At 37.5% G+C, this 12,350-nt stretch overlaps 1 protein-coding gene across 1 annotated transcript in view; it reads left to right on the forward strand.

The window, feature by feature from the left end:
• Positions 1 to 2,882: 2,882 nt before the first annotated feature.
• LOC106054213 (cyclin-dependent kinase-like 1) overlaps positions 2,883 to 12,350 on the forward strand; it is a 58,803-nt gene continuing 49,335 nt past the window's right edge. The window contains exons 1-2 of the mRNA XM_056023215.1: positions 2,883 to 3,101; positions 5,114 to 5,527. Of these exons, the coding sequence (XP_055879190.1) occupies positions 5,475 to 5,527 (53 nt within the window). The 5' untranslated portion in view covers positions 2,883 to 3,101; positions 5,114 to 5,474. The remainder of the gene's footprint in view (positions 3,102 to 5,113; positions 5,528 to 12,350) is intronic.

A 12,350-nucleotide genomic window follows, 5' to 3' on the forward strand; every position in this document is an offset into this window, starting at 1 on the left:
TTTTAGAAGTAACGTCCGTAATGTACAAGATAATATAAGAATTCTTTTTTTTTTTTAATCTCTTTTGGGAAGGCCCCTCTCTTTTTTATGTCTTGGGGCAGTATCCCCGTCTGCCCCCCTAAACTCCGGCGCTGCTGTTGACCTGCCACATCTTGATCATCAGAAAATGCCTCTGCCGACAGACCTTTAAACGGACTACATTTAATTTAGCTTTTTGAGTTTTTATTGTGTCAGTGGCAGTGCCAGAGAATATCTATTTTAATATTAAGAAATTGAAAATTAACCAAATCAAACCGTATGAAACTCTTGCATTAGATCTAGTTACGAGTGTAAACCCAAGAAAATGTAGGCACTATAGATCTTGAGTTCTTAATCACTTAATGGGTTGTACTTGTATCGGAAACGATCTCCATTAGAAGAGATACAATGTTAGACACCGCCCATGGCGCCACGGACACGACTTGCCAGGAAGAAGTTGAATGCCAGAGCCAAAATTAAAAAGTGGAGTGACAGCGTTGTCATTACAAATAACTTCTTAGGCACGTGTTGCTATATGCACGCACGGCGAATGACGTAGCAGACTAATTTTAGCATATCTGCGCTCACAATGATTGAAAAAAAAAAGTTCAAACAAGTAAACAATTGTCCTGTCTAAGGTGTACAAGAAGGCAAGTTAGAAGTCGCCAGATATTTAATGTAATTTATTAACAAACGCACTAAGGACTGATTATAAATAAATATAGACTGGCCGATTAAAGAGTTTTATGAAACGAAAATTTGTGACTTGCAATTTTGTGTACTTTATTATACAGCATTTATGAGCAGTATAAAAGTTAGGTATTCACATCTATTTCAGCCATAACCTATATAAGTATTACAATAGTTTTGTTTAATCTCTAAGAATGAAGATCATGCAACTTTTCATAATTCGGAAATCCGAATACAATAGATATACATGAAGTTATTTCCTTCGGCCAGTCTATATTTATTTATGTCTATGAGTAAAGTTTTAGATTTAGATCTAAATGTGGTCGTCTGATTATTGTTATCCAGTCTCCGTACTGTAATAGGCTACTGCGCAAAAATTAGGTCATCTTATATCATATTCATTTACATTTTATGTACATATATACATTTATACAGGGTAATCTTTATATAAGAAACGAGTCCTTGTAATCACAACAAATTTCCGTAAAGATCAATAAAGCAGTCTTAGTCTTAGTCTTAATCTGCTTTTCGCTTGTTTTTACCGCAGTCTGAGGTTTTTACAAAGCTTTTATCAACTCAACCGCCCAGTAGGCCTATAGCATTATTAGTATTGATGTATTGCCTATTGTGTCATATTGTCTGTTTTAATTGACCATTACTAAAGCGCCAGATTATTTGGAGCCTTTTCGTCAAGTTCTTGATGTGTTAGATGTGCTGTGTTGTGTTTAGCAGTGTTTACAGAAGGCATGTTTAGGAGAGATCGTAACAATATTATCACGTGGCTAAATGTTGTTTGTTTACGATTGGTGAATGAGGTCCATTAATACATCATTGTTGACTGTTGAGTTACTAAATACCTGGAGTGTAGCAGTTGATTATTCAACATAGATCTACATGTAGGCTTTAATATTTGTAGATAGATCTACATGTAATATCTGAACATAGATCTTCATGTAATATTTAAACACAGATCTACATTTAATATTAGAAATGATTAAATAATTACTTTGTTGTTGTCATAACTTGACGAAATAGCTCATTAATTAAGCTCGTTATAATTGGGTCACTGCGACCCGCTGTCCACGGCGTTGTCAATCGTGACACCAAAGTCCCGAACATAATTACTGTCACCCGGTGGAGTTAATGGTATGTCAACAATAGCTGAGAATGAGGGGGGGGGGGTCACGTATAACGAATGTCAGAGAATCAGGTGGGTAGGGGCAAATAAGGAGATCATTCCTTTCCTTGGCTGTGCATGTTCTATGATAATTAAGTTCACTGACCTACATTTCAGCCTCGTCACATTTAAACACCACCCGCATCCTTTTCCCAACTCAAATATGGTAAGTCTGAATATGTAACAAGTATTAAATAAACATAGATGCAGACCTACATCTGCCTGGTTGTGTGGTGTGCGCTCTGGACTGTCGTCTCGATGCTCCCGGGTTCGAACCTTGTCCGCCGCTGGGTGGACTCGGAGACGCCCTAAAAATCCCGAACTCCAAAATCCCAGTCATTACCAACACAATTTAGGTCATTGGTTAATATGCATGACTAAACGCATGACGCGTAGGACGTAATCATCTTCTTTTTTTGAAGTAACGTCTGTATTATATAACATAATAGTGTGTTGTTGTTTTTTTTTTGTTGTTGTTGTTTTATTGATTCTTGTTTTATAAACTACTAGAAATAATTGTGCAGTATTTCGACTTGTTCTGTGAAAAATAACGTGTACAAACTTTTTACCAGACAGACAGACGGACAGACGGACAGACAGACGGAGTTGATAAAAGCTTTGTAAATAACCAACGTTTAACTTTCTCCAAAAATTAAAATATGATTTGCAGTTTCTACAATTATAAAGGCTAAAATGTTCATGTTTAATCACACAACATTAAATTTCTTTTTTTTGGAGGGTAGTCTTTATATGCATTTATCATTATATAATTATTTATCACGTCTTGACCGACAGTGTGAGAATCTCTCTTTGGTTCTTGAGACTGCCAGTCTTCACGCGCCATTTGCACTACACTCCTGACGGCGCGGCCCTGGAGAGGAGCAGACGACACGGCCGGACATGTCAGTGACACCGATTCCCCCCCCCCCCCCTTTCCTCACTCACAGCAAACATTAGCAGACGACGGTGGTGACGCGTTCGCATTTTCCAATTCGCTAGTTTCCAACGATCGTTGATTTGTAGTTTTATATCTCTCTCTCTTTTTTTTTTCAATCAAAAGTATTTTAAGCGCTCTGCGGATGGACATACAATTGTGTAATTTAGTTCGGGCTGCGGATGAATATATTTTGATTTGTGTCAACATTGATAACGTTTTCGTATACCACCTAGAAACAGTTTCAAGAGCACAAATGATCTAGATGTCAACATTTCATTGGTAGATATACATTTTTGTGTTGTAAATATTTACATTTTTTTCTTTTAAAGGAAACCTCAGAATTTGCGCTATTCAATTTTAGCTTTATCATCATAGGAATCCTTGGGCCTTAGGCCTCTTTTCTGGGCTTTTTTTTTTTGTGTGTAAGTTCTCATAATTCACAACTATTAAAAACAATGCAACAGAGACTTGCTTCTAAGTAACAAGACATATTAAATTCTAGATTTATTTGTTTCCTTTCAAACAAGTTCTGATTTGGTTTTGTATTTTTGAATATCCTGGGTTACTTTTTCTGTCTTCTTTTCTGTCATACGTTTGAAAAGATTTAGGTTGACACTTTTTTTGTTTTTCGTTCTTTCCTTTTGTTTACTTTCTGAATTCTAACTTTTTAATTTCGCATCATGTTTGATTGTTCTGAACTACGCATTGATCCTTGTTTCCGGGTTGTTTTTTTTTTTTTTTTTTCTGAAGTTTGTTTCGTATATTTTTTATTTTTATTTTCTATGTTGCTTGTTGATTTTGTTGACCATCTGTGTGTTTTCATTTTATTTATTGCGCAGTAAGGCTTAGTGTCCATCTCTTCCTTTCTTTCTTTCTTCCTTTCGTCCCCTTTTTCTGTCTTTCTATCTCTCCATGTTTCATCGCTCTTCTTGTTTACCTTTTCTTTCTGTCCTTCACTTCTTCTTTTTCTTCAAAAAATAAAATAAAAATATCGCATTTCATGTGACAATCTAGTCATTCATGTTAATCAATGACTTAAACTCGCTAAATCGTTGGTTTTCCTGGCTGACTCAGACAACGCATTCTATTCTCTAATGGCACTAGGGAAGAATGAGCACTTGTACGAATTTGTTCTAGCATATGGAATAAGAAATGTGTCTTTCCCTTTGTGTCTTTCTGAGTATTTTGGGAAGCGTGGTCAAGAGGCCAAGTGCGCTTGAACTTGAACTTGGCTTGGCTACCTAGAAGGGGGCTCGAGGTTCGACACCCGACTCGGGCAGAGTTGTGTTACTGAGCGCCTAAAGGCAGCACGGAAAACCAACTCCTAGATACCCCCCCCCCCCATAGGCCCCCACTGGTCCACAAATGAGATTGGACCAAAAGCGCTCTGAGCAAGTATAAAAGTAGCGCTATATAAAAGTTATGATAATATTTATTAGTTTGTTTGTTTTTCTCTTCGGAAATTATGGTTTAGAGTTTTGTTTTATTTCCTCGCCTACAGTGGCGTAGCTAGGAATTGGCCATCATTTGGGGGGCCCGGAGGCTTGACCTCTTTGGGGGCCCCTGCATTTTGCGTCTCGAACACTCATTTGTGAGCCCCCCTCAAGTGGGGGCCCGGGAGGATTTTCAAAGTCTCCCCCCCCCCTCCTCCCTCCACCTTAGCTACGCCACTGTTCGCCTATCTTGTTATTTTCTCTCTCTCTTATCTTATATAATACAGACGTTACTTCAAAAAAGAAGATGATTACGTCCTACGTGTCATGCATTTAGTCATGCATTTTAACCAATGACTTAAATTCTGCCAAGTCACTGGTTTTCCTGGCTAGCTCAGGCAATCCATTCCATGCTCTAATAGCGCTAGGGAAGAAGGAGCATTTGTACAAATTTGTCCTAGCATATGGGATGAGAAGTGTACCTTTATCTTTGTGTCTTTCTGAGTATTTTATTAAATTTTGTTTCTGTATTTGTTTCTGTATTTGAAGATTATGGTTCAGTGTTTTATGTTTAATTGCTACTTTACTTTTGAATCTTCTGTCCTGAAGGCTTTCTAAATTTAGTGATTTTACTAAAGGTGTTACTCTTTTTTCGGTCAAACACTTTTTTCTCTCTTTCTCTCACTCACTAACCAATCTCTCGGTCTCCCCATCTATCATTCACTCTTCTCCCTGCATCTGTCACTCTCACATCGCTAGGTTATAATTAGTTAATACATCCTCATCCATTAATTGATCTATTACTGCTAAATTCAATCCTATGAATTCTTCTGCAATTATTTTTTTTTCCTAATCCAGTGACCTCTCACCTTATGACCTGATACACTTGGGATACACACAAACCTCTAGCACTGACGTCACTGCACAAGTTGCCTTTTGACCTGCCCATATTCCCTGACCAATGGAATATTTCTTCGACCGATCTGGTCATCAGAAGCGTCACTACGCCATGTAACCCCCCTACTAAGGGAGATTACCGACACTTACACTTCCGGACAAAAAGGATCCTGGGATTAACTTCTCAAGAATCTATCCAGCTGTGTGCGTGTGTTTTTTTTTTCCTTCTTTGTGACGACCTGGTTCAAAGGCCGTTGCTGTGGAGGGGAGACAATTGTATGTTGTGGGTCAGTCCAGCAGCTTACATCAGCTGAGACACACTATGAGGAATTTTAATTACTTCCCTTTGCCCCCGTCATTAGGACCACCGATTGGGTATGTATTTCTGTGAGCGTGTTTTTTTTTTTTTTTTAGTTGTTAGAAAATGTATCTTGTTGTTATTCCTTGGCTTGTTGCTATGGGTATTTGGTACAGCTAAACCGATGTAGGCGTATTTTATGTTAAATAATAAAAAACTTTTAAAAACTTGAACACGTTTGTCTTTGAAAACAAAACTAAATATATCTTTTAATGCAATCATATACATAGGTTTAAATTGAGATGTAGAACAGTAATGAAATAAGGTTATTTCTTTTTTTGTTGTTATTAAACTGATATTTGAACAAAATCTAACTCACACGAAAAACACGTCTTTACTCTTTCATGCCTCTAGATCAGGGGTTCTCAACCTGTGGGTCGCGAGCCCCTTGAGGGGTCGATTGACAATTTGCCAGGGGTCGCCAAAGACCATTGAAAAAATGGATTGTTATTGTCTATTCTTCTATTGCTGTAAGTAGGGGATTGTAAAAAGGGGTCGCCGAGCATAAAAGGTGTAGAACCGCTACTCTAGATCGTCTGCTGTTCATAACATAAATGATGTCGTGATTTCATCATTCTCCAAGACCAAAAATGAATACTCCCTTTCTTCATCCATCACCATGGATACAGACTCCACAACATATCTACTATTATCTACGTGTTACTTTAACTGTGGTCATTCAAATAAATAATATGTCAACACTCTACACCATTACAGGATACAGCCCCGTTCGAATCTCTCTTTCGCTCAGACTCTCTCTCTCTCTCTCAGACTCTTTCTCTCTCAAACTCTCTCGCCGCTCTTTCTCTCTCTCTCAAACTCTCTCTCTCTCTCTCTCTTTTTCGCAAGCAGTAATCTCCTAATTGTTTACATTTTGAATTTAAATATACGGTTTCCATTCAGAAGACATTTAAAAAAAATATAAAGCAATAAAATACAGAAAAAGAAGGGGTAGCGATTTGAAGAAATGTTGGGTCTAAATAATGGAACCTAATGAAAACTGCCAGAAAATGATCGGCGAGAGATTTTGAAAGAAATAGGCCACCAATGTCAAGGTCGCTATTTTAAAAGAACAATGTTGCCAACTAAATATTAAATACAAGCAAAATCTAAAATCCACTTTAGAAAAAAAAAGCTTATCTAACTCAAAATGTAAGAGCTCCTTATTTAAAATTACATATCTCTCAATAATGTAGAACCTAGTTCCCATTTTTGATAATCAAGAAAATAATTAATTAATTACCAATTTTAATAGGTTCATGTTTTGTTAGGTACAAAAAAAATAATTGTTAAGTTTCCCTTTGATCCGAGAATGGGTCTAGGGAAAAATAAAGCGTAATGCTGAAGGATTTAATTCCTTTTTTTCGGTATAAAACAGAATAAACATTTTCCAGTAATTAATTGACTAGTTCGTTAATTCTCTTTATTTGAATCATGTTTTGTAGGCACAATTAAACATTATGTAAAGTTTCAATTTGATCCGAGAATGGGTGTTGGAGAAATAACGTGCTCAAAATTTTTACCAGACAGACAGACAGTGCTGATATATAAGTTTTGTAATTATTTTGACCTACAAGCAAAAGAGTATGAACCTTTGATTCTGCGGTGGTTTAAAAAATTTGCAAATATTATTATGTTTTATTTCAATACATAGCTTAACACTACTTTTGTATTTCCAACTCCAGATACATTAAAAAAGCTAACTATTGATAATTTGACTCCATTTATGTATAAAAAAAAACAACTAGCAACCCAACATATTTTGAACATAAATTCAATGGCATGGATCAGTAAACAAAACGTTCTCTCACATTTTTATTGAAACATGATATTAAAAGTGCACTCTAAATTGCTAGATTTATGTCGGTGTAGGATTAAAAACAAGCAGCAGAAAATCGACTATGTTGACAGGCACATCATGAAATTCGTTTATGCATGGTCTGTCACAGATAAATGGTTTTAACGTTGCCATGGTGAAAAGACGCGCATTTATACCCGCCATTAATACATCAGATATATTTTTTTAAAAAGGCGAGGCTGAAACGAATACGTGAATTGGTGTACACTGTAAAGGAAAAACACGTCATAGGTTACAAATTAGAGATGGGAAACGAACCGGACCCGAACCGAACTCGAACCTCACTTTTGACCGAACCGAACCGAACCCGAACTTAAATCTGACCGAACCGAACCGAACCCGAACTTTAAAAGTTGGGTTCGATTCCCATCTCTATTACAAATGCTGACTACAAGTAGGCAAGCTATTTGAGATATGGAGCCCCTTCTAATCAGGGGCAGCCTTAGGCCAATTTGACTGATTCCGTGAAAGGTTTCGTAATTTTTATATAAGGAAACGGAACTTATTCTTGTAAAAAAAAAAAACAGTTATAATTTAAGTCTACAAAATTAGCCTATTATCTCAGCTACAAAACACTAAATATGCGCGCATGCCCGCCCAAACACACACACACACACACACACACATACACACATACAGCTGCCTAAGTAGAGAGGTTTGTTGGAAGAAAAAAATATTTTTTCTACTCTAATTAGACATTGAAATGTGAAGTTCAAGGTCGAGTTGAAATAATAACCTCCCTTGAAAATAAAAACTAATAACCGCCCTTGGATGTGAAGGCATTTGAAATAGCAGCACAAATATTGACCAAGTACTTTAGATGATCAAGTTATGAATGTGTAACTGGGTGGGGAGGAATACTTTATTTTGAGCCGATATTAGTTGTGTTCTATCTGTCTGTCTGTCTTAACTGTCTGTCATGTTTAGAACTAAAAAAAAACTAAAACCGCTAAACTGAAAACGAACATTAAAAAAAAAAAAATAGACGACAAATTTTTACATAGACATCTTCAATCAATATAAACAAAAGATATTAACTAAATAAAACATTAACAATAATAAAAATAATTGGGCCCATATTACTAGGCTAATAAAATGATAATATCTATATTATCCTGAAGGAAATTTGTTTATAGACCAATTTAGACCAATAGCACGTTGCCACGTCACAGCACTAGCGGATCCAGAACTTTGGAGTGGGGGGGGGGGCGATTTTTTTCCAAACCCTAACCCTAACGCCCAGTAGACCCTAACCCTAAGCATTAAAACGCGCGTACAGCATATATATGTATATATAATATATATTAGAATTTAAAAATAAAGCAAGTTTCTCAACCTTCGGCAAAAAAAAAAAACCCAACAAAACAGGCATGTTAAGGCCTTTCTCTTGACAGCTAGGGGCTCTGGGTGGAGCGCTGTTACTGTCCCCAGTGGGTTCCGTGGCGAAGCCCCGACGCCAAAAGCGTTTTCTTGCATTCTTCACTGCAGAAACATATTCGCCTGAAATCTACAGCTTATTGTCATCAGTGAGGTTCGGGGCGAAGCCTCGACGCTAAAAGCGTTTTCTGGCATTCTTCACTGCAGTAACGCATTCTCCTGACCTACAGCTCATTATTCATTCTATTATAAAGGACCTTTTGAATAATGAGAAAAATATTCCAATATGAATTTAAAGTCCCTTAATACATTGCAAATAAAACCGATTTGTTCTTTGAAAAGATAAGATACCCCACATATTAAAAAAAAAATACCTTTTGAATATTGTTTTACTTGAAAAATATTCTAATATAAATTTACAGGCCCATACTACATTGCAAATACAACCGATTTGTTCCTGAAAAAAGATATGATACCTCACATATTTAGATTAAAACTTAGTGGATCGCCGCCGAAAAAAAATTTCGAAATAAAGAAAAAAAAAAAAGCTCATTTGTAAGTGATACATTTTGTTCAATAGGCATGTTTGTAACTTTGTTTTGTTACAGAAATATAATTCAAAGCTCTAATTTAAAAAATTTCAAAAGTTGGAGGAGAAATTAAGTGGACCAATTAGATTCAAGGACTACTCTAAATTTGTTTGCATTTTTAGGATTGAAGCATAAATTATGAGCTAAAGTCCCAAATTTATTTAACTAGAAAAATAGCAGATTGAGTAAAGGTTGGAAAAAGGCGACTAGGAAAATAATATTTGGGTTCAGAACTCATCACAGTCGTTACTCTTATACTGAAAAATTTCGTATGAATTCTAAATTTTCCAAAGCAAAGTCTTTCTTTGAAAAATTATGATAAATTTATGTGAAATTACATAAACTCTGTCGCCAGATTTGACTCTGTTTTAAAACCGTCTGGAAAGGGGAGAGGGCGGTAGAGTGAAAACGTTAATCCTCGCTTCTTTTTATAATTTCTGCTAATGATTGCATTTGGCATTAACGAATTCTTCGATATAAGAATTTAATTTATAGCATATATAAATTATATCAGTGACATTTTTTTTAAATTTGTATTTTCTGAACTAAAATACAAAAGGAAAAAGTATTGGTTTGTCCGATGGGCGGAAAGCGATTTTTCATTTTATATTTACTAATGATAAAATTTGAGATTAGAGTGAGTGTGCGACATAATATACAAGTGGGTTAAAACATCACAAACTATGATTTCTCCATAAAAATAGGCCCTTGGCGCCACATTTTCATTGAGGACCTCAAAACAGTGGACACCAGGTTGGAGGAGGCTTCAGACATTGCCAATGACAGATCTTTGTGGAGACAGCTTTGCCGCTTAATGCACCGAACGGCGCAGAAAACCCTAAGTCTAAGTAATTAAACTTAACAGTCTGTATCGCTTATTGATACCATTCCTCTGATAGGTCAACAACATTCTACCCGCTCAGATATTCGCAAGCAAACACAAAAACTCAGTGGATGAAAACACAGACAATATCACACACACACGCACACACTACTTTCCCACCGCGCCCACACATTGCTCATTACTTACTTCAATAGAAACTTGTTTACTCGCCCCCATCCAGAGCCCCCCCCCCTTCCCCCTTACACGAGAAATAGTCGGTCGTTGCCAGGTAATAGATCACTTATACCAATCATTAAGTGACTCTAATAATTTACCGGAGCGTAGGACTTAAAAGACAGACCGAAGCACTGATCACACATTATACTTGCCGTATTCCTCCGCGACTGCTGATAGGTCAGAAAACACGGTCGCGAGATGTCATCTATTCTGGAGGACAGTCATTATATTTACTCTGATAACAGAGCTGGTCATAATCTCCCCCCCCCCCCACAAGAGAGCTTAGATCGGATACAAGTTGATCAAAGTGACTTATTGTCTGGGAGCTTAAACTCATCAAGATATAGAGACTCTGATCCGTAGTTTGACAGTGGTAAATGTAGGCTACTTAAAGTATTAACCTACTTTAATTGAAGTAATTATACGACTCAGCGAATAAACTTGTTTAAACTGAAGTTCGGTCTTTTTTGTTTAGATCGTAGTCAGAAGTAGAATGAGGCTGAGGTAGAATGAGGCTGAGGTAGAATGAGGCTGAGGTAGAATGAGGCTGAGGTAGAATGAGGCTGAGGTAGAATGAGGCTGAAGTAGAATGAGGCTGAGGTAGAAAGAGGCTGAGGTAGAATGAGGCTGAAGTAGAATAAGGCTGAAGTAGAATGAGGCTGAAGTAGAATGAGGCTGAAGTAGAATGAGTCTGAAGTAGAATGAGTCTGAAGTAGAATGAGGCTGAAGTAGAATCAGGCTGAAGTAGAATGAGGCTGAAGTAGAATGAGGCTGAGGTAGAATGAGGCTGAGGTAGAATGAGGCTGAAGTAGAATGAGGCTGAGGTAGAATGAGGCTGAAGTAGAATGAGGCTGAAGTAGAATGAGGCTGAGGTAGAATGAGGCTGAGGTAGAATGAGGCTGAGGTAGAATGAGGCTGAAGTTGAATGAGGCTGAGGTAGAATGAGGCTGAAGTAGAATAAGGCTGAAGTAGAATGAGGTAGAATGAGGCTGAAGTAGAATGACGCTGAAGTAGAATGACGCTGAAGTAGAATGAGGCTGAAGTTGAATGAGGCTGAGGTAGAATGAGGCTGAGGTAGAATGAGGCTGAGGTAGAATGAGGCTGAAGTAGAATGAGGCTGAAGTAGAATGAGGCTGAAGTAGAATGAGGTAGAATGAGGCTGAGGTAGAATGAGGCTGAAGTAGAATGAGGCTGAGGTAGAATGAGGCTGAAGTAGAATGAGGTAGAATGAGGCTGAAGTAGAATGAGGTAGAATGAGGCTGAAGTAGAATGAGGTAGAATGAGGCTGAGGTAGAATGAGGCTGAAGTAGAATGAGGCTGAGGTAGAATGAGCCTGAAGTTGATAGAGAACATAGAGATACACTGGGAAGGAGCTTCATCTTTCTTTATTTGAAAACGTTCAAACTTTGGCATTTGACCCCTCGCCTCTCTCTCTATCTCTTTTCTCTCTCTCTCTCTCTCTCTCTTTTTTCTCTCCCTCTCTCTCTCTCTCTTTCTTTCTCTCCCTCTCTCTCTTTCTTTCTCTCTCTCTTTTTCTCTTTCCCTCTCTCTCTCTCTTTTTCTCTCTCTCTCCCTCTCTCTCTTTCTCTCTCTCTCTTTTTCTCTCCATCTCTCTTTTTTTCTCTCTCTCTCTTTCTCTCCCTCTCTCTCTTTCTCTCTCTCCCTCTCTTGTTCTCTCCCTCTCTCTCTCTCTCTCTCTCTCTCTCTCTCTCTTTGTCTCTCTCTCTCTCTCTCTCTTTTTCTCTCTCTCTCTCTCTCTCTCCCTCTCTTTTTCTCTCCCTCTCTCTCTCTCTCTTTCTCTCTCTCCCTCTCTCTCTTCCTCTCTTTTTCTCTTTTTCTCTCCCTCTCTTTTTCTCTCCCTCCCTTTCTTTCTCTCCCTCTCTCTCTCTCTCCCTCTCTTTCTCTCTCTCTCTCTCTTTCTCTCTCTCTCTTTCTTTCTTTTGTCCTTTAAATTT

This window comes from Biomphalaria glabrata, chromosome 3 (genome assembly GCF_947242115.1).
Source record: "Biomphalaria glabrata chromosome 3, xgBioGlab47.1, whole genome shotgun sequence".
Taxonomy (NCBI): domain Eukaryota; kingdom Metazoa; phylum Mollusca; class Gastropoda; family Planorbidae; genus Biomphalaria; species Biomphalaria glabrata.